General features: G+C 41.8%; 1 protein-coding gene across 1 annotated transcript; it reads right to left on the bottom strand.

Moving 5' to 3' along the window:
• Nucleotides 1-3,588: 3,588 nt before the first annotated feature.
• Nucleotides 3,589-19,084, bottom strand: DDX24 (DEAD-box helicase 24). Its single transcript, XM_061359866.1, has 8 exons — nucleotides 18,332-19,084; nucleotides 14,267-14,644; nucleotides 12,438-12,591; nucleotides 11,509-12,024; nucleotides 9,371-9,446; nucleotides 8,638-8,826; nucleotides 6,589-6,722; nucleotides 3,589-4,786 (listed from the first exon to the last, which is right to left on the bottom strand). Exons 1-8 carry the CDS (start codon nucleotides 19,065-19,067, stop codon nucleotides 4,555-4,557), a joined length of 2,415 nt encoding a protein of 804 aa, XP_061215850.1. The 5' UTR covers nucleotides 19,068-19,084; the 3' UTR covers nucleotides 3,589-4,554.
• Nucleotides 19,085-22,301: the final 3,217 nt, after the last annotated feature.

Here is a 22,301-nt window from a genome sequence, read left to right as displayed (position 1 = left end):
GGAGAGTTAGCCATGAGGCTCGATGGTTTATTATTAGATTAAGATTATAGCTTCTTAAAACAGAAGTGGTTATCCTAGTTCTGGTATCAAACCTTCTTTGCAAGGAGGTTTTAGATCCTTTTCTTTTCTAGAAACCAAGAGAAGGAGTCAGCTTCACAAGACCAGTCCAGCAACAGTGAAAATGAACAAGAAATCAAAAGACCATTGACCAGAATTAAGTGATTGAGGATTGAGTGATGGTTGGTACAGGTATAACTGAGGGGCATGATCTGGGGCTGGGGTCCCTCTCCAGACCCAGCTCGAGTTGTAACCTCAAAACTAATAAAAGAAGACTTGGAAACTTTCACTCAGACTTTATATTAACCAGTGAGAACCAAGGGTGGGACCCTGTTGTGGAGAGACTGGCATGTGTAAATCTGTAACAGCTGATAATGCTAAAATTGCTTATACTGGTGTAAGGAAATTGCTTATACTGAGAGAAGGAAAATAAACTCTACTCCTTCAGAAGGATTCATAGTGCTGATTAGGCTGATATAATTACATCAATAATAAAAGAACATCAGACCTCTTATTAGCCCAGTGGTACCAAAGCCTGTGTGTACTTGCAGTGCCTCTTCTTTTCCAACCCAGTATTTGGTTCTGTGTTCTGCAACTGCAGCCCTCACCTACAGAGATTTGGCAATTTGTACCATCTAAAGTTGGTTGCTCTGGAAACAGGCTACAATTTCTTCCAGCTTCTCAGCAAGAGTTGTTGAACTCCAAGACAAACAAGCACAGCAGCTCTGTTCACTTGCTTCCCCAGGTCAGGGGGAAGCTCCTGTGCCTCAGGAGTTGCAGATTATTTTCCCCTTTATTATTATCCACTCTGTGATGCCAGCCCCAGGAGAAGCTTGTGACTGACTTGAGAAAACACTGGAGTTTTGAAATACCTTTCACAAAAAGAAGCTGGAATAAGAAATCTCACTGTCCAGAAAAATATCAGACATCTGCCCAAGTATCAGAAGGGGGCATGGAAAGAGTCTATGGACGGTTACAGAATCAGGACCATTTCCTGAAAGACAGCCCTTCTATCTGGTGGTTTTCTTCTTCTCCCCACTCCTATGACCTCTGATGTCCTACTTTTCTGTAAGGACTACCAGATATTACTTATATACTGTTGTCTGCTGTATTATCACTCTGTTACTAGTCACTCAACTCATGGTCTTCTAAGCACCTTTGTTCACCAAGCCATTCATCAAACTGGAATCAGCCATCAAAACTACTGCTAGCACAGGACAAAGCAGTGGGTGTTTTAACACTCAAGAAAGCACAGCTTTTTTTTTTTTTTTTTTTAATCAGATTTTCCTTCTGGTGTCAGGCTGCACCAAGTGTCCTTTCCCAATCTTCTCTCCCCCTTAGGAACCTGGATACATGAGTGACTGCAGGAAGCGTGCCACACAGTCCTTTCCAGTAAGGTGCAAATTACCTCCCTTATGCCACATGGCCAGCCATGTGCCTGGGCTGCTGGCATATGGCAAGGCAGCACTCCAGATCCTGCTTTGCTAACTTGCTGGATTATTAACATACAGGGGAGAAGGGAAAGAAAAGGCATGGGGAAATTTGGGAAACTTTGCTTCTAATGTGTGAGATTCTGTCCAAACTATCTCCTTAGCAGATGTCTTACACTAGGTACTCTTCCTTTTGTTCACAGGAGTTATGACAGACCAGGAGATCTGCAGCAAGGATGTCAACTGGCCTCTCCTACTCACAAAACGAAAAATGAAGGCTCAGAAGCTATCAGGGTTTCGGTTTTCTACTACATAGTACTGGTTGCTCTGTGTCAGTTTGTGCCCTACCAATACTCTGCAGAACTCACACTTTTAATAATCTACTTGGAAGTTGCTGTGACAGCCTAAATAGACTTAATTAGTCCTTTAATTAATGGGTATTTTAGCAGACATAAGATGCCACAAAACACAGGATTACGTGTTTGAGGCCTTAGTGTAACTGCTGTGCCAGCAAAAACATTACAGAAACAACTTGATACTACGTATTTCATTAAATACTAAAATAAACTGCCCAAACCTATTTGATATAAAAATCTTCACGTCTAATGTGCACCAGTGATGCACATGCAAATGATCAGAACTGGAAAATACATTCTCCTTGGCCTTCCTCCCTTCCGGCAGTAACCTGGTTCCCATTGGAGAAGGGCAGCTAAGTGGTAATATTTTCCAGTTATTGTTTAAAAACTTATTTAAATGAGGTAAAGCAAGTCTAAGTTTTTTCTCTAGGTAGAGGACTCAAGGTATGCTGGTAAGGACAAAGCAAAGCAGGAGGCCACAAGAGAGCTTCCACAGCGCTAGACAAGCCTTTTTAAGACACAGAGATATTTATAGAGTCCAAGCTCTCCTTGAGCTCCTGTGGGGGTGCAGCATCAGCAGATTAAGCATTGAGAACTCATGCTGAGTACATCAGAGGCTGTGGGAGAAAACCAGCAGCAGAGCATGCCCCACAGACAAGCATGAAGGTGGTGAGGAGGGCAGAAGTGTCAAGATACATCTTGTGGGGACTTAGCAAGACAGTGGGCTAGGAGTGTGAGAACTAGGTTGGTAAACACAGGTTAACAGAAGCAGCTGAAAAACTTGACAGCAATGATGGAGAGGAAATAACAACCCCCTCACTGTCACCCAATTCAGTTCTCATAATTATATGGAATTATAAATTGCCAAAACTGTCCTTATGCAAATTTCAAACAAGGGAGGAGATGCAGAGCTCTAGTGTCAGGATCCAGCCTTGATTTTGCTGATGAATTGTAAGCAGTAATATATCACAAGATGCAGAAAAGGCCCACCTGGTCTTCAGTCCCTTCAGGGATGCAAAGTCAATGCAAGTTTCCTTTCCATAATGTAAGAATGTGATTAAAAAGGCACAGAAAAGGAAGGAAGGCATGCTTGCCTTTGCTCAGTTGTGGGTTTTTTTCAGCTTTCCTTACAAGGAACGTCCTTTAAATTCGTTTTTTTCAGATGTCACATTAACTTCAAAGATGTGTCGTCTTTTCACATGGGTGAGGAAGCAGAACCCTACCATCTCTTCCCCAACAAAACTTCCCCCCTTTACTCTGAGGGGCATTAAGGGCATTGGACAAACAGTGCAATGCAAGCAAAGCTTCATACGTAACTGATAAGCTCTGTATGCTTATGTCACAGCTCTTCAGTAAGGCAAGGAAGCAAAAGAAAAGCCCTCCAGAGATAGGAGGTTGGAGGGGGCTTATTTACTTACATAGATGAAAGAGTAAAGGCTTTGCCTTTCTCACATAACCAGCAAGTGGTTGGAGGGGGCACTCAAAGCCACAGACTGCTCTTTCACTAGCTGAATAAATTGGTGCCTCCTATCCTGGCAGCAACACTGGTTCTATACTGTGTGACATGCAAAATCTCAGCCCAATCTAGAGCTCACAGCTGAAGGCTCTCTGTGCTCCCATCAGCACAGATCCCACTGCTGTTTCTTACCCTTCAGGTGCTTTTCCCCTCTCCTTGCCTGCTAAGCACGAACAGCATCTGCTACGAGGAATTTAGAAATCTCAAGTGACTGAAAACAGACAGAGTCTTTGGGATTTATAGCAGATATATTTTGAAAAAAATTAAAAATATACTTTTCTGACATATTTTAAAAAATATGTTTTAAAAATTATTTGCTCAGGTCAGGTAAAATGATTTACAAGCATAATTCTTAGGAATCACTCTTCAGAAGTGACATTTCACAACATCTATCCCACTCAAGCAAAGGTTCTAATGTGTTTTCAAATACAGACTTAACTCCAGATATTAACTAACAGAATACTGAGTAGCAACATTTATTCCTCAAAAATCTACACATCTCCCAAGCTCAGTCCTAGCCCATTGTCACCTTGACTTTTTTCACACATTCTAAAACATCTTAACACAGGACTACTGGAATTAGATCCAGTGGAGAACATAACAGAGAGATATTATCAGAGGAGAAAGAAAATTGGAAGAGATTTCCATAACCACAATTATAGACTTGCTGGTAACACTGCCTGTATTTGCTGCCTTTGTCACTGAATTGGCTGCAGTAAAAGCCAAACCTCCCACTAATACCAGCTCAGACTGTACTTGGACTGTACACAGCCCATCTTCCCCTGTCCTTTAAGGACATTAAAAATCAGATCAAGTTCTGTTTAAACCAAGTTTAAAATTTAAATCAAATATGCCCACAGGGAACTTTACCCAGTAGCTTTTACCCATCTCACAAAAGGGAGTAATAAACAGTTACTTCAAACCAAATTAACTACTATTACTACACAAAGTAAGAAAAAAATCAGTAAAAAAAAAGAAGAAGAAAACAAGATTCAAGACAAGATTCAACTGTAACCACCTGCATGGCATGTTAACAGAGCCCTTTAAGTCAACGTTTTGCTTTGTGCCTGCAACCAAGATACAGGCAACATCCTCTGACACTACGTGTCTTTTAGCTGAGTTCCTCCATAAGCACTGACAGCTTTGATAAGGATTGTCCTTGCTTCCATCACACTAAGTGATCTAACTCAGTTACCTAATTTAATTTTATTGATTTCTTCTTCTTGGCTTGTTGTTTGGACACGGTACCCAGAGCAGATTCTGAAATGCTCACTGATGTCTGAGGCAGAAGTAGTTTTCCAGACTGTGTTGGATACTTGGTTTTCATAAGAACTTTAAACAGTGGCTGGGACAATGCATGTTTTAATTGCTTTTTCATCCCCTTCAACATCTTTTGCTTCTGGCTTTCTTCTTCCTCACTAGTTTTTCTTCCTTTGGGCAGAAAATAAAGACACAGAATGTTACAAGAGAAGAACTTGCACTGGCCTCTTTCACCAGTCTTTTGTAATGCTATAGTGAAATGCGAATCTCATCTTCCTCTAACAAGGTCACAACTCCCATACAGTCTGCCAGTTGTCTGTGACACTTTCAGATCACCAAGGCTGTCCACAAGATAACAAGATCAAGAAGAATCCTGACTACTGAGCAACTATAGCCCATGTACTATTCTACTAAATTATTCAGTGGACTCTCAACCCTGAATGGAATCAGGAACAAAAGGAAAGGGGGTCCAGAATACAAGGTGTTAACCCAGAGCTTCTACCCCAGGCAGAAGCTTCTTCTGTGTATTTTGTTAGTTTATCCAGCCTTATTTCAGCATCTATAAAGCAGGAAGCCCTTTCCTCCTTATACATGAACACCGAGGTGTTCAGATTTAATAACATAGGAGAAAGAATGGCACAGAAGAGATTTGAGAGTTAATAGGGTCAGAGACTTGAACTGGAGAAAATAAACGAAATCAAGGTTGCTGCGATGTAAACTGAAAGAACATTACTAAATCCTTTGTAACAGCATAAGAGGTATTTACTTTATTGGAGGAATGACTGTGATTTTAATTGGTCTCCAACAAACAGCAGAAGAATTAGAGAAGGAATATGTTTTAAAGCACGAATATGGCAAGATTCGGCGTGGCAATTACAAAGTGCTTCACTTGAGAGCCACAACTTACTTGGACTGGATGTGCTGTTTTGAAACTCAGTCCAAAGCACAGCACACTCAGATTATGTCAAAACAAGACAGCAGAGTGCTAATTATCTGAGAGAGCTCCTGAACAATTTGGACTGAGACAATCAGTGTTTGCTTGCAAAATGGTTGAGAACAAGCTAGTCCAGCCATGAATAAAGAAAATATTCATCTGAACATGCTTCAAAATTAAGGCATCTGCATGTTTAGCAACTAACACATTAGAGACAGCTTAAGCTGAAACGGCCCAGGCAGCGCCTGTATTCAGCATGCTTTCAAACTGGTAAAAATCATACCTTCAGCTCCTAAAACTTGAATACAATGTGGCATTTTACAGTGCATCTAAGCACTGCAAAACTTCATAGCACTGAACTAATAGGCACCTCTAGCTACACAGGGCTATTTTGTGCAGCACTATCTGAGAGAATGCACAGTGGGCATTCTCTCGGGCACAGACCTCAGAACATTTCATTTTTAAAATGAAAGAAATTACTTACTTCTATAACACCACCAAAAACCTCAGCAATTTGAATCTAAGTATTGGCTGTTTAGCCCACACAGCTCAACCTAAGTAAGGCTCACACAATTTTGGTGTTGGCTAGCACTTCCTGGGTGTTCCCACACAAAGAGCTGTCAGGATCCTGTCCTGCTGCCTGACTACAGGGGGCTGACAGAGATAAACTGAAGTAGAGAAACAGCTTTCTTTGACACAGAGGGGACAAAACTCAAGCAGATAGTTCTGGGCTCTTAGATTACTCTAAAATGTTTGCCAGAAGCTAAACAGTTCTTGTCCTATGACAAGTGGACTTGTCTGCAGCTTGCCAGAACTGTCACACCTTACTCCCTCAGCTCCAGCACTATCTACTGCACAATCAACCTGGAAATACCAGCAGCACTATGTTCTAAGTAATGACAGTCCTTTCCTTCCCCTTCTGCCCTGCAGGTTTTAAGAATTCTTCAGCCATGTTGCAGCTGCTTCTGAACACCACTTCTATCAGAGCACCTGAGCCCCGTAGGTTTATATCCATAAACAAGCAAAAATTTCCACTTGCCCATAAGCATGTCATCATCAAGATCAATCTCAAGAGCCTCTGCAGCTTGCTGGAGCCAAGAGTTGTGTTGCTTTGCCCGACTGTTAAAAAATTCTGCCTTCTCAATCTGCCGTGCCAAATTCACCCGCTCCTGCAAAAAAAGTAAATTTTAGACACTTGTGATCAGCTTTAAACGTGGGGCACTTCAGCAGAATCAGTGCTTGAGAACATGCATTACAATGCAACCAAGATGCAGAGAGACACTTCTGTTCCCTATTGATATCCTCAAATAACAGACCGTTTGCTGAAGCATTCTCCTCCTTCAGTTCCATGATAGAACCTGACTTCTAAAATATCTCAACTACTAAACAAGCCAAAATGTGAACTCCTCCTTTAAATGAAACATTACAAACACTACAGAAAGATAAAGGACAAACCATGATTCAGAGATTTCCAAGGTACATGGTGCACCTTATAATAAAGTTACTAGTCTCAGGAGTAAAGGGTAGCCACTACCTTCATCCCACTCTGAAGAAGTAATCTCCTGCCATCCATATGGAAGAAGGTACTCCTGTTTTCAGAAATGCACCTGGATCTTGTTTAGGCACAGGACAAAATGTCTTGTCCTTCTTCCCAGCCGCACACAGAGCAAAGGTGTCTAGCAAATCTAACATGACCTGCAGCCTTCCAGCAGGGCCATGCTGTGGAAAGAAAATCTGCACTGATAATAATAATCAACCCATTAGCAAGTTCTGTGGCTTGGAACATGCCTGTGGATACACAAAACAAACCCTGTGCTGGACACCCTGACCACCCGTACTGAATAGCCTGGTGCTATACCGTGACTGCACCAGCTAGAACTGCCAGATAATTAAGAAGCAGAGAGACAGGAAATTACATGTCCAGTGAGCTAATAAAATAAACCAGTCGCGTCTTCTTTGAGTGCTACAAGAAATTTTAAACAGCTTTTCCATCTCTGTAAAACTTGAGTTCACTTTCAGTCTTTCCTCTACCATGGTTCACCAATTCTATTCCTCTCAAGTGTGAAATCCCTTCAGACTTTTCCTGAACTTGAAGGGAAGCAAGTAGAACCAGGGTATGAACATGCCAAAGGGACAGACATAAAGACCCAGCAGCCCTAGTTGTCCCAACTACTATGGCTTTGTGACTAAGCCCAGGGCAAAGTGTAAATGAGACCTGACACATATGAAGGGCTTGGAAGGTTAAAATCCTGTAATTACAATTACAGGCATCGTTTCTGGGGAGAGGAGCACTACTACCCATAGCAGAGATCGTGAGATAGCGGCAGGAAAATTTGAGTGTGGAAACACTATCTATTTACTCATTAATTGACAGAGCATGACAGGAGCCAAGAACTACTCATCAAGAAACACAGAAGGGACCTCTGAAGAAACACTCTAAAAACAACAGATTTCTTTCAGTAACCAGAAACTTTTGGTGGGTGGAGGGGGCAGATGGAGGAGGAGATGGAAGAAAAAAATAATTATCAAATTCTCTTTACAAGAGGAGAAACATGAGACTGTGGAAGCATTTCTTTGATTTCTTCCTCTTTCAGAAAGCTGCATCTCCTGAAAGATTCATACTAAATACTGTTTTGATAGGCTTCAGTAGCCTCACAATACAGGAACTTTTAAAAACAGCAGACAACTCACTACATCAACTGAGAAGAGGCATATGAAGACCACTGAAGATCCCTGGACCTGCTACTGTTCTCTAGTCTAACACTTAACAGAGCCATCCTAGCATCTGACCCACAAATCATACTTGCTTCCCTGTTCTCTTTTTGGGAATCTAGTCAGGAGAAGCTTTACATCAACATGCAAGAAATCTGTAAGTGATATTTATGTGTGAACACCTTTCTTTGGCCAGTTATTGAAATCATAAATATTGTTTAAAATAAGATGTGATTAACTTCATTTTCAAACCCAGGCCCTTGAAGAGTAAATTTCATCTGAAATCTGGAAAGAATGTGATGGGCAATGTAAACGTATATTATAAGTAAGCAAGCAACTACTCAGGCTGCAAAGAGATTGTTGTTTCTTTACCTTGATAGAAGTCATGCACTTGGTTTCAACTGGGAAAAATGGCAGTTCTTCACTTTTCTCCAATGTCTTATAAATTTTCCTAAAATTGATTAAGTCATCAGGGCCAATCAGCAGTAGGCTGAGGCCTTCATTGGCAGCTCGGGCTGTTCTGCCGCTTCGGTGTACGTACAGCTCAGAAGTACGAGGGACCTGCAAATATTCAGAAAATACCATAAAGCTCACCATGGAAAACTAGCAGCAACTTAGTGTGCTGTAACCAAGAGGTTGCCACAGGACATTGTTTTTTATATACACATGGCACATTGTAAGTAACGCAGCTGAAGGTAATATAAAAGATGATGTCTGGAGACACTTCCTGTTCTCTAGTCCACTATTCTTCCTTGTATAATCTTTTGTGAGTCTCCACTAACTTCTGACTCTGTCTAATTTGAAAAAAAATGTATGTGTCTTCAGAGTCATTTGACACCTCTGTATATCAAAGCTAATAAAAAAGCCCATCATCAAAAAGAATCATCTGTTATGTCATTCCTCATATATAATCACATATTGTATATAGTCAGTCACTGCAACAATGAGATCCTTAAGTAAAAAGCTCTAAGTACAGTCCAATTAATGATGATTAAATCTCTACACTAGGGACTATACACAGGACCAAGAATCACAGATTTAGTGTCCAGGATCAACAAAATTTAATTATAAGACCAAAACAATAAAAGCAAAAAAAATATTTAACCTGGTAGTGGATGACATGCTGCACATTGGGAATATCAAGGCCACGAGCTGCAACGTCTGTTGTCAGGAGGACACAGCTGAGAAAGTGATAACATTTAATGAACATAAAATTGAACAGTAAGCCATCTGCCAAGGAACATAAAATACAGCACCCTAGAATTCTGCCACAGCAATTTAAGGAACAGATTTGTAATATATCATCTGCTGGAAATACATTGTTTGTTTGGCCTTACAAAAACTGCACCCAGTATTATATCAGAAGCAGTCTTGAAACAGCAATTTTTGAAGTAGAACAAAAAAATGCAAACGCTACCTTCAGGTCTGTCCCGTTTACAATAAAGAAATTCACTACCTTGCTGGATCCTGTTTTCCCATGCTTTTATTCTCTCCCAGTTCACAGGAACACTAGTGCATGTCACTATTCAATGACCTAACCCAACCATTTGGATATGCTCCCTTTCACTACATTTTTCAGTGCGTGGCTCAGGCTGGGTTTAAAAATACCTTTAGCTTGATATGACATTACTACCAACAACACAGCTGATTTTTTGGCAGTACAGTTTCACCAGTTAAGAATCACGTTACTAACTTTGTAATTAAGAGCTTTTGGGGGCTGAAATATCTTCTACCAAGTTGCATTTGTGTAAGTTCTCTCAGAAAATTAAAAGCTAGCATGACAGGGGGGGGGGAGGGATTCTGTTCTGACAATTAGTATTTCTCCTTACCCTAGAAATGAAGACCTAAAAAACTCAATGACCTTTTACATAAACAGTGTACTACAGAGGATGTCTCCTTAGAGTATGGAACAATTTGATTTTAAAAATCTCCCGCCTACTGAAATAAGTTACTTGTAGGTGACAGGAATTTCTGAGATTTTATGGCATCCAACTGTACATTGCTACAAGGTTCAAAGGAGAATTAAACTCAGAAAAATCTATGGCTTACAACCTGCAAGATGCCATGACAGAAGGCCTCACAGATTTCTTCTTGCCTTGAAAATGTACAGTCCCTGAAAATGCCCTACCTGGCCTAGACCAATGCTATCAATACCACATTTTGCCAAGGAATACTGCAGATCTGTCATAGCAATTCAATCTCTCTTCTCCCTGCCTCAATCTATTAAAAAGGTACAAATTCCCACAGTCAGACAGCATACAGTACTTCATAGCAGGACTAAACTGAGGTGTCTGGATTATGAAAGTACTGAGACCACCAACCTCCTCCCAAAAGCCATTCCAAAGTCAGCAGGAAACATTAACTCTTCAAATGGCAAGACAGGCCTGCACCGGCAAACTTGACCGCCTACTGCTGCTGAAAGACATAACTGCCCCTTCTCTTGCGTTGCTGCAGTATACCTTGACACTCAGGAAGCTAATTCATCTAATTCAACCTGCAAAATCCCAACCCAGCCAAAAGTGGTTAGCTTTCTGATGGCTTACTGGGATTAAATGACTTACTGAAGTATTCAAATGATCTGGAGAGCTAGGGCACAGGGGCAGAGACATGTGCAGGATAGTTATAAGAACATATGGCTGCAAATGGGGCAAGTGACAGCTCCTTCAGCACCAGTGAGCTGCCAGACCAGAGGATAATTCAGGCTCCAAGAGACCTAAGGAGGTCTCTAGTCCAATTTCCTACTCAAAGCAGAATGAGCAATAAGGTTGGAAGAGTTTGCTCACGGCTTTATCCAAGCGAACCTTGAAAACCTCCAAGAACAAGTAGCCTGTCCCAGTGCCTGACTGTCCTCCAGAGAAAAAGCTTTTTCTTATACCCAGAATCTGTTATTTTAACTTATACCCTTTATCTCTCACTCTCTTGTTATGCATCACTGTGAAGCGCCTGGCTCCATCTTCTGGATAAACTTCTTTTCAGATATCTGAGGGCTGCCATTAGGTTTTTCCCAGGTGATACACAAACCCTCAGCCTCTCACCCTTACAAAGCCAGTGCTTCTTGACCATCCCTGGTGGCCTTCCACTGAACTTGCTCTAGTTCATCACCTCAACCATCCTATGAAACCTCATCCTGAATTGTTAATAACCTCGCTTCCACAGTTACCTTCCCCAAGCGGCTCCTACTCTAACAGAGCTCTGCTGCCCTTTACATGATTTTCTCTACTAGGAAGTAGAAAATCAATTCACCTCTCTCGCTCAGCAAACCTTTCCAGGTTTTTCAGCCTTTGCTTTTGGTGCATGTTGGCGTGCAAAGGAAGAGGATCACAATTTAAGATTGTGAGGAGAGAGCTGAGGCGTTTCACACAGTCTATACTGTTTGCAAAGACCATGGTTCTTCCTGGATACTGGAGAAGAAAATAATACAGATAATAGTCCTTCTCATTTGTATTACAGTGGATTCTGGTTTCTGTCAGTGTTTCAACAGTAGCCTCTTTTCTTGTTAAGTCTATTACTTTGGGTTTGCCCTTTATTCCTATTTTTTCCATTAACAATTCTAGTTTGGTCTTCTTGTCCATCTTTTTAGCATTCTTCTTCTGTAAAACTCTTGTGGGAGTCAGATGGACTAAAGTCAAAGTGGCAGAAAAAACAAAAGTCTGTCGTTGAGGGTTATACTGTGAATCATTTAAGATTTCCAGCAACTGAGACAGCTCTAAGAAGTGACCTTTCTCAACCATTCTGTCTGCTTCATCAATCACAAGGCACCTGTCAAACAGAAAACATACAGTAAAAATTCACTCGTACATGTAAATACAAACCTGATATGCTTAAAATGAACATTTCCTGATGAATACATGAGGGAAGTTCTGCATCTAAAACCCAAAGAAATACCAGGTACACCAGGGTAGCTACAGCAGCCTTACAAGTTCGGTGTTTTTTTTTTAAAAACAGTTTTTTTAAAGGAAAAAGTGTGGTTTTGCTACTGGTTTAATTGACATTTTATTGACATTTCTCATCAATTGGCCCTCCATCCATACAATCACTGTGCATTTCAATAAAACACTCTGGCAAAGAAATATGTGATCTTATGTAGTCTAAATTATTTAGTTAGTAAACACAATCAGCATGCAGTGATGCCCAGTTCAGCATCCAGCAGTTAGTCTAAAAGGCACCGTTACCTGAGTTGCCGAAGATTTGAAAGATGTGGATGTCTCTCTTTAACCAACTCCCACAGGCGGCCGGGGGTTGCAATTACAATTTCTGGCTTTCGATTCAGCACACGTTCTTGCTTCTGTGCAGCCATGCCTCCAACTATAATTGCAGTCTTAATGCCTAGAACATGTAAATAACAGTTTTGATCTCAATTATTTATAAGTGAATGTCTTCACATACATCCATCCACCCAAAAGAATTATTTTAAGAAGTCTGCAACACAACTTTCAGCAAGCATTTTGGCCAGGAAACTTCAGCAGTTTTATGTAACACTGAATGCACAGCAATGCCCTTAATTTTACAGAAAAATCCTCATTATAACTGGATGTCAAAAATAAAATAGTTTTTCTTTTACTATACCTATCATCCAACAGCAGGAAGAATCACATATGCCCTCCACAGCTGTTAGCTTTGCTAACCCGTTATTTCAGAATCTTATGTTTTCTCAATGATACCTGCATGAACACGTATGTTCTTGTTAGGAATAACCGTCAGGCTCTTCCAAAAATAAGACCAAGAAATGCTTGTCTTGCTAGTAACTGCTCATTTGCTATGGAATAATCCTAACAAGAATGCTTCTGCCCAATTTATGATTTCCTGGACTGCACGGCAGCACAGACCCTAAGTTAGCTTCAATTAATTTGCTCAGGTACTAAAGGGAGTTTATCTTTGGAAGCAGAGAGTCCACACATGGCTTATTTCACCCTATTTCTTCAAAGACTACACTGGCCCATGACAAACTCAATGATAGTGTGCAAGATTCCTCCAGTACCTGAGCTACCACTGATCTCTCTTCCTATTTCTTGTGGAACCCCATTATTCCAGGTGGGAATTCTTTTCAAAGTGAATTTGAGACAATAAAGAAAGTCCTGCTTTCTATTGCTCTTCTGCTGCAGCAGCTATACATCACTTGGTGAGCAGATTTTTATGCACAAATAGAACTACTCCTATCAGAACTGTACTGACATAAATTGAGGAGTTAAAATTAGCCTTGCAATTAGCTGTAGACTGATGAGCACAGCAGGATGTACAGACACCAAAGGAAGATGTGCTTAAAAGCAGTTCATTGCACTACATATCCTCACCAATAATTACTGCTATTGGAGAATTAAGTAGGGAGTTGTTTCCCAATTATCCCTAACTTGAACAATTTCACATCCTTACTCAGTCACTTCGCAGATGTGCTGACCTCTGGTTTGGAAGAGAAAGGAACAGGATGGAATGTCTTTCATCGGGCATGTTACCCAGCAAAATGCTGTGGCCTGACTGCTGCAGGAGGTAAGTCAGACAATCCAGCAATACCTTCCTATACACCCTTAAAATTTATGGCCATAATTTCTCTTTCTGATACACAGATAGGTAGACGAAAATGATATGTATATATATATCTGTATCTATTAGCTACATAGATCGAAACATCTGTCAAAAAGAAAATTATGATCTATATTTTTTATATATATACGAATTATTTTTCATATACAACCTACATTATTCAAAACCAGGACAAAACTGTGGCTGAGTACTGATTCTGTGTTACTAAATCACCAGTTAATAGCTATTTGAAAAAAGAAACAATTTAAAGCAAAATATCCCATACTAACTGTTTACTTCCACATGCAACCCACTGAAGACTCTTAATGCATTTCTCAAATATCAGGGACTACAAACCCTAGCCTTGTAAAAGCCACCCCAGTCTCATTATGTGGAAGAAACTGTGGCACACATTCTGGCTCAACACAAATGCTAAGATCCAAACCCAGCACAATCTGGGACATGACCCATGGGGTCTACATACCTGTAAACTGTGCAACTGCGTCAATGTGGTGTTTTACTTGTACAGCTAATTCTCTCGTGGGCGTAAGGACCAGTCCTAAAAGTGGCCTCTTCTTACGGTAGTCAACAGTATGAGTCTTGTCACCCAAATCGAATTCAAAATTTTCCAGCACCTTCACACAACCTGTTGTGAAAGATGCATCATCTTCATCTCCACCATCTTCAGCCTCCTGATGGGTTAGCTTTTCTGCTTCATTCTCATTTTCCCAACTTGTTTCATCACGATGCTGATGGGAGTCTTTAGAAACATTGTCATTTCTGGTTGCTAAGCTATTTGATTTTTGCCACTGCAGCACAGAATGAATCATTGGAATTGCAAATGCAAGTGTTTTGCCGCTTCCTAAAAAAACAAACAAAAATAATAACACAGACCAACAAGTCATTTATTTGAAAAGATGAAAAAAGCAACAATCGCACACTGTTCTTTAACCATACACTTGTAACAGACACACACTATCGATTTTCAGAAAACCAAAAACTTGAAGCAATAGCATCTTTCCTCCTGTTCCTTTTATAGGTCTTGAGGTCACCAATAGCAAATTTCCTGGGGAACAGGTATTTTTCCAATCACTAGCAGGTCAGGCAGATTCATTTGCTCTCAAAGTGTTTTTTGAAAACTGCAGTTGCAGCCAAGGTATTTTTATGCCCATAAGGAGAATATCATGCCCTAATTGACAGTTCCAATCCATGCTCTCCAAGTAAGGGAACAGCAAATGAGGCCAAGGGCAAACCGTACTTCAAGGATTCGCTTCCATCTTCAACTTACAGCACCGTGTTTACTAATTTCTAAGAAACTGTATCTGGAAATACTCCATCATCTAATTTCCTGATCTCTCACCAGCTCACATTTTTGCAATCAAAACACATAAATCTGACCCAAAACAGATAATGCACTTTGGAGACAAGAGGGTTGTCAAATACAAAAATGCTCCCCAACTTTAATTTCAGGGGTCCACTGTACCAAACTGTGAGTTGCATTCCTGCCACATATTCCCTTCTGAACTGTCACTAATAAAGATATTAAGAGAAGCCTGGTAGCACATCCACCCCAGTTAAAGTTCTCATTAATACCAGTTCGTCAGCCACAAAAGCAACATCCAAAGCACAAGACACTATTATACCACTCCTGTAATAGGCAGGCCAGTGCTGGGAAGCAGTCTTCTGGAAATCTCAGTTGCTTAAGCATTATTTGTCCACATCACAAACCCATAATGGTTTGCCAAATTTAGTAACACAAGATTTTGCCTGTTTAGAGGAGAACCTTAATATTAGTTAATACATAGCTAAGCCCAGTACCATTATTCAGATTGACACTGATGTGAAGTCTCTTCATATCCCCTTCCCCATCTTTCTCCAAGTCTGGGAGGTCTCTTACCATTTCTGCTTATATATGGACTTGCAGAGCACTGATATGGCAAGATTCTGCATTACTAAAATATCTGGTTTTAAGGTGAAGAACACTGCTGATCTTGAATTAAATGTAATGCAATTTGGCTGGTGCAAATATCAGTACTGTACCCAGCTAGATTAGGACTGTGATATTCAGAACTATTCTGCAGGCCCTAGATTCACCCACAAATTAATCAAATAATCCCTTCACAGTGCACATTATCTTCACAACACACAGCTCACATACCATAGTCAGGCTTGCAAAACCAGGAGAAAAGTACACCTTAGCAATGCCTAGACACTACAGCTCAAGTTAATTCATGTTTTTAATGGTTTTAAATGGTGAGATTTTTACACATATAAAATTGGGTTCCTTAACCAAAAACTTCACAAGTTCTACCTGGTAATGAACAGAACTGGGTAGATCCACTGCAGAAACAGTGAACCTTGATACTCCCCACATCAGATCTTCACACGAATCTACTGCTACTGTGTGATACTGCCATATCAAAATCTTATCGCTCTTCATGTTACTACCAAAAAGGGGACATGAGTAGTTCTTTGACATGTCATGTTTCTCCCTTAGGCTCAATGCTATGGGAAGTGCTAGAATGTAGGGGAAGAAGGAAGGAGAAAGCCTGCCCCAGCTGCATCACTTCCTTACAGACAACTGTCCCAATCTTCTCTCAGACTTCTATAGGAACGCTGATGACCCACTAGGCTCTCTGGAGAGAACCTGGCTTTTCCTCATGAAAGAAGAAAATAAATGAGCAAACCACAGCCCTACTGCCTCAGTGTGATGCAAAACTAGAGAAAAACAGCACAACCTGCCACCACCCGTTCTACAGCTAGAGGGATTTGCTTTCCAGCAGTGCCCAAATGGCACTTTATTTGCACCACAAAAACACCATTTAAATTTTCAGTTCCATTTTCGAAAACTCTCCCTGCAGGCCTTTCTAATCCTATTAAAGTTAATAGCACCAGCCTAGCTTCTAATTAAAATAAAAATGCAAATCACCACATATCTGATTAGTTACTATACCTTCATGCTCATGAGTAGTAAATGGCTTTACAAGACAAGCAGTGAGATAAGGCAACTAGAACAGATGAAAAGGATGCAAAGGAAGCCTTTAAACCAAGGAGCTTCTAATTATGCTTTCACACTACAGGTTGGGCAAAGTAGAGATTCAGAGCAGCCCTGAGGACTTGGGGGTGCTGGCTGATGAAAAAACGACCATGAGCTGGCAGTGTGCGCTCCCAGCCCAGAAAGCCAACCGTATCCTGGGCTGCATCAAAAGGAGTGTGACCAGCAGGTCGAAGGAGGTGATCCTGCCCCTCTACTCTGCTCTCCCGAGACCTCACTTGGAGTATTGTGTGCAGTTTTGGTGTCCTCAATATAAAAAGGACATGGAACTGTTGGAACAAGTCTAGGGGAGGGCCACAATGATCAGGGAACTGGAGCACCTCCCATATGAAGATAGGCTGAGAAAGCTGGGGCTGTTCAGCCTGGAGAAGGGTGCATGGAGACCTCATAGCAGCCTTCCTGTATCTGAAGGGGGGCTATAAGGATGCTGGGGATGGCCTACTCATTAGGGACTGTAGTGACAGGACAAGGGGTAACGGGTTAAAACTTAAACAGGAGTAGTTTAGATAGGATATAAGGAAGAGGTTCTTTACTGTTAGGGTGGTGAGGCACTGCAATGGGTTGCCCAGGGAGGTTGTGAATGTTCCATCCCCGGCAGTGTTCAAAGCCAGGTTGGACAAAGTCTTGGTGCCATGGTTTAGTGGGAGGTGTCCCTGCCCATGGCAGGGGCATTGGAACTAACTGATCTTTAGGTCCTTTCCAACCCTAACTATTCTATGCTTCCTATTTTTAGGGGTTTTGAGGAAAAAAAAGTTCCACTGCTAAAGATGACAAAACTTCAAGGTACGATAAGCAATGTAACGTTCTGAGACTTCACAGCAGTAAGTATAAAAGGAGCTATAACAAATTTCACAAAAGCTAGCAATATTCAAAGATAAAGGTAGGAGCTTATCAGAAGATAGACACAAGACAGCACCTCTCTGTTACAGTTGTATACATTACAGGTATCAATGTAATACTTCAAGCACAAGCAGTGAGAAGGGCTGGTGACCACATACAGGGCAAGCTCAGAGGTAGAACCTCTTTTGCTACAGTAAAGGCCTAGACCATATTCACACCTAGCACTGTGCTCTAAGCTAGTACTGAGTCCTCTTCAGAGGAACCTACTCCTCTGTTTTGCCTTGGCACAGGTCCATCTACAAAAGTTAGGATGCTGGAAAAATGACCCCATCTGTTTTGTTAGTTCCCAAATGAGAAACAATTTGAGAAACAACACAAAAAGACTTCTGTCAAAAACAAAAAAAATCTTATTGAGACTTCAAAGCTTTGTGCACTGTACTTTGGAAAGATGGAAACTCCTGTATTTGTAAGTTACAAAGCTGTAATACTATACAATGAATCATTACTAGTATGTTGGATACACAGAAGATACAAGCTCTTCTTCTACATACAAATCCTGCTTCTGTTACATACCTAAACCTGTAACCATGAGCTGTGATTAAAGAGGGAGATGGCAACTTCCCAGCACATACAACTAGTGTAACAGATCTGTACCTGTTTCCGCAGCACCAAGAACATCCATATTATCCCGGATGGCAGAAGGCAAGGCTAAGGCCTGAATAGGAGTTGGAGCACTAAACCCTAAGTAGCTCAAGGCCCGCAACACTGGTTCAGGCACAAAGAGGTCTTTCCATGCAGACACACCTGCTTTGCGATCAGCTGAGGCAGATAAAACTTCTGTTGTCCAGTTTTTAACTTTTTTAGAAGTAGATACTGACGGAAGAGCTTCCTGAGCTTGAGAAGCCTTATTTTTAGCTACCTTCTTCTTTTTCTTTTTCTTTGGAGCATCTTTTGCACTTGACATACTGTCTGCCAGATGTCCGTGGTCCTCATCATCTCCCAGTTTGACTTTTTCTTTATGCTTTGCCTCTTTATCAACTTGCACACCAAATTCTGCTGCAGTAGTACCATTGCTTTCATCTGTTTTGCTTCTCAAATCTTTGGTTTTCTTCTTCTTTTTGGGAGGGATGACAGATTCTTCTTCTTCCTCCTCCCCATTACCTTCTTCTGAAACACTCTCAGCCTTTCTCTTCTCTTTTACTTTTCCCACTTTGGAAGAACTTACTTGCCTGTAGTCTGTAAGTTCCTCCAAACATACTATATTTCTAAACTCCTCTTCAGCAAATAGATTCGGGTCGATTTCCACAGTTTTCCATTTTCCTATTACTTCAATGCCTTTTTGTTTCAACCTAAAAGAAGATCTGAATCTCCCTCCTTTCTTGGCCTTCATTTTTACCTGAAAAAAACCCAAACAACCCAGACCTGGGAGTAAAAAGGAAGCAGAGAATCGGATCAAAAGAACGAGAACTACTCTGATGATAAACAAATGAGAATTCAGGACACAGTTCAACTTTCCCTTCCCGTTTTTTTGTTTTTTTTTTTTGTTTGTTTGTTTGCTTTCTTTTTTTTTTTTTTGAGCTATCGTTGCTATGAATGGCCTGACAAGTAACTCCAGCAGGGCAGGCCGAAGCCTTCGCTTCTGGAACAGCTCTGGAGATAAGACCAGAGTGGCCGGATAAACCCCCGCAGGCCGCGGAGCCCTCCCGCTTCTGTCTACCCCGGCCGTCACCGGGCCCGGCCCGGCCTCCACCGCCGCACAGGGCTGGACTCCAGGCACCTACGGGAGACCCGCGGGGCCCCACCGGCCTGCAGCCCAAGAGCGAGAAGCTCCCCCGCCACCCCCAGCGCTTACCGCGCTCTGCAGCCCCAGGACGGAGAGAGGGGGAGAAGGAGGGAGCGATCCCGGGGAACTCTGACCGCCACCGACAGCTACCACTAACACCGCCACCCGCCGCGTGCACTCCCGGGCGCCGCCATTGCCATGTGACGTCACTCTGCGGAGCCACGCGCTCATTCCGGGGTGGACGGGCAGGAGGGGGCGGTGTGCGCATGCGTTCTGGGGACAGGCAGGGTCTGCCCTCCTGAGGAAGGCCCGGTTCGGCGGTCGTTGCCCGTTGTCCTTGCTGGAGTTGCTTGCGGTATTTTTTGTGTGTGGGCTCCGTGGGCTGGGAGCCGGCCTGCAGAGCGGAGGGCTCAAGGGCAAGCGCCTGTGGTAGCGGGGGGCTCCCGCGCCGCCGTCGCAGTCGGGGAGGGGAGAGGGAGAGGAGGAGAGGAGAGAGCCTCTGGGGGGCGCGGGGCTCTCTGGCAGCCAGGTGCATCGGCTGGTCCCGTCCCTCACCGCGGAGGTTGGCCGGGGCGGCGAGGGTGCTGAGGTGCGCCGTGTGGGCGCCGGTACCTGATGTCTCTCTCAGAGGTAAAGCAGGTGTGCTGGTCATTGGTGGGGGTTGTTCTCAGCGAGGCCTTAGTTTAGGTGCCCTAACGTGGTCCCTAAAGAGTGCTCAGACTCCCTCAACTTTTGGCTGTATGATTTGACTTCAACGAGACAAGCTTTCTAATATGTAAGCTGCTAATGTGGAAAAATGAGGATATACCCTGTTTCTTCCAGGTTTTGGGTTATGGTGGAGTAGCACCTGCTTGCTAACATTACTATTGTATGACTTGTTACTGAAGCCTACGTTTTGAACAAAGTAAACAGCAGGCTAGCCCTGGCTTGCAGTCCCTTGGTTGACAATGCAGATTGTGACAGCCACTTCACCAGCATGAAGACATAGTCAGGCACTGCCCTCACCTTTCACAAGAACCTTAGTAGCTATGGTGGTGTTCATGTAAATAATAATACTAAATGGTAGAGTTGACATACTGCTGCAGCCCTGCAAAGAAGAAATACGAAAATTTGTTTACCTTACTGCAAGTGAAGAATTTATTTTGGAATGTAATCAACATCTCTATAGAGTATGATTGTGTGCATAATACATTTCGTTCCAGAAAGAGTACATAAAGGGCCCCTTAAATTTCAACTCTGAAATTAGCAGCTAAGGTTGAATGTCATCAGCACTGCTCATTCAATAAAAAACTTGTTATTCATGCATGCTTATGTGTTAATGTGTCCTTTATTATTCCCTATTCAGAAAACTCTTGTGGGTAAAGTAATAAAATTTAGAGAGAAGTTGCAAACAGCTATAGAAGCAAGCATACCACTGAGGTCACAGCATGACTTTTTTTTTTCCTCCTTGGCCTTGGCAGCTTGATCTTTGTGTAGGAAGAAACATCATAAATTATATACTGTGATAATGGAAGATTTTTATTTCTGCTGAAAAACTGGCAAATGCTCTGAGTGGCTGTTTTCCTAAGAAATGGGGAAGAGGGAAAAAACCAGGAGGTTTTTAGATGGTAGAGGCAGGTCAGTAGATTAAGGTGCGATTACAGCAACAACTACAATTATTTCTCTGTGGTGTCTGCAAGTGTTTTTTGGTTCCGTGAGGACACAGGGAGATGGAGGGTTGTTTTCTTTCCTGTGTTTTGGCGGGAGGAGGGGGGGTTTGGGTATTGGCTGGGATTGTGTGTGTTTGTGGTTTGTTTTTTGTTTGTTCCTTTGGGAGTGTTTTGGGGTTTGGTTTTGGTTTTGTTTGTTTTTTTTTTTGTTGTTTTTGTTTGGGTTTTTTTGGTTTTTTGTTTTTTGTGTTTTTTTTTTTTTTTTTTTTTTTTTTGTTTGTTTGTTTTTTTTTGTAGGTCTTAAGGCCAAGGGCAGAAATTAACATATTAAATTTCTCCAAGGACAGTTTCAGCTCCAGGTACTCATTAATGATCTGCCAATGCACAATATGAGGAGTTGCTTCCAACTGAAATCCTTGTGTGAGCAAGGCTAAAGAGCATTTGATGCTCTTCCCTCATGTTCTGTAAGAAATGAGTTGAAATCAGCAAGAGTCGAGAATAACTGGTACTTGATGCCTCCTGTGCTTTGCAGGCTGTAGAATTTGCTGTTCTGTCCTTTCTGGCATGCCAATGAGGCCAGTCATCCTGGTCCTGAGGTAAGAAGGTAAAATCTTGGTTCTCCCAGGCTTGAGGCCTTTGCTGTCACATTCAAAAGTTCTGGAATACTGCTCCAGGGCTGACAAGATCTTAAGACATAGTACTATAAAAACAATAACTCTAGGAGATGGTTTGTTAACTGGACAAGAGTTTTAGGTTGGATCCTTCTGTCTGCCTTCTGTAGCATTCCGGAACATTTTTTCCTATGTTTCTTCAATTTACTAGTTCTCTGTTGTTAAACCTCATTTGAAAACATATCCCTTTGTCTGTGCTGCTTTTTCTTTTTTCTTCCCCCCCCCCCCCCTTTTTTTTTTTTAATTCTTTTTTTCTCTCTTTGTTCTTTTTTCTAACTTCACAGATAAATTGCTTACCTCTGAAGCATTTTGGTATATGGTGTGCTTTGTCAAAGACATAGTGCTGCTGCTTCAGCTAATGTGTTCACGGAGCCAGGAGAACAAGATAATCTCCAGGCATGAGATTGAAGAGTACTGGTTCATTTAATTCTAGTTACAATAGCAAAGGCTTTTTTTAAGTACAGATGTATCAAGGTGAAGATTTTTTTTTCTGTATGACTGCAGAATAGTGAAGACTCCTT

Source organism: Neopsephotus bourkii, unplaced genomic scaffold, assembly GCF_033783945.1.
Source record: "Neopsephotus bourkii isolate Nb327-2 ecotype Australia unplaced genomic scaffold, CSIRO-AGI_Nbou_v1 NB_998, whole genome shotgun sequence".
In the NCBI taxonomy this organism is placed as follows: Eukaryota; Metazoa; Chordata; class Aves; order Psittaciformes; family Psittacidae; genus Neopsephotus; species Neopsephotus bourkii.
Note: the sequence above shows the minus strand (reverse complement) of the source record. Positions and strands in the feature narration are given on the sequence as shown.

Coding starts and splice junctions, on each gene's coding strand:
- DDX24 (XM_061359866.1), bottom strand. CDS start 19,067: ATGAAGGCCAAGAAAGGAGGGAGATTCAGATCTTCTTTTAGGTTGAAA. Junction 14,645..18,331: donor TCTTGGTGCTGCGGAAACAG/GTACAGATCTGT, acceptor TTGTTTTTTTAG/GAAGCGGCAAAACACTTGCA. Junction 6,723..8,637: donor AGTGCATGACTTCTATCAAG/GTAAAGAAACAA, acceptor CTTTTTTTGCAG/GAGCGGGTGAATTTGGCACG.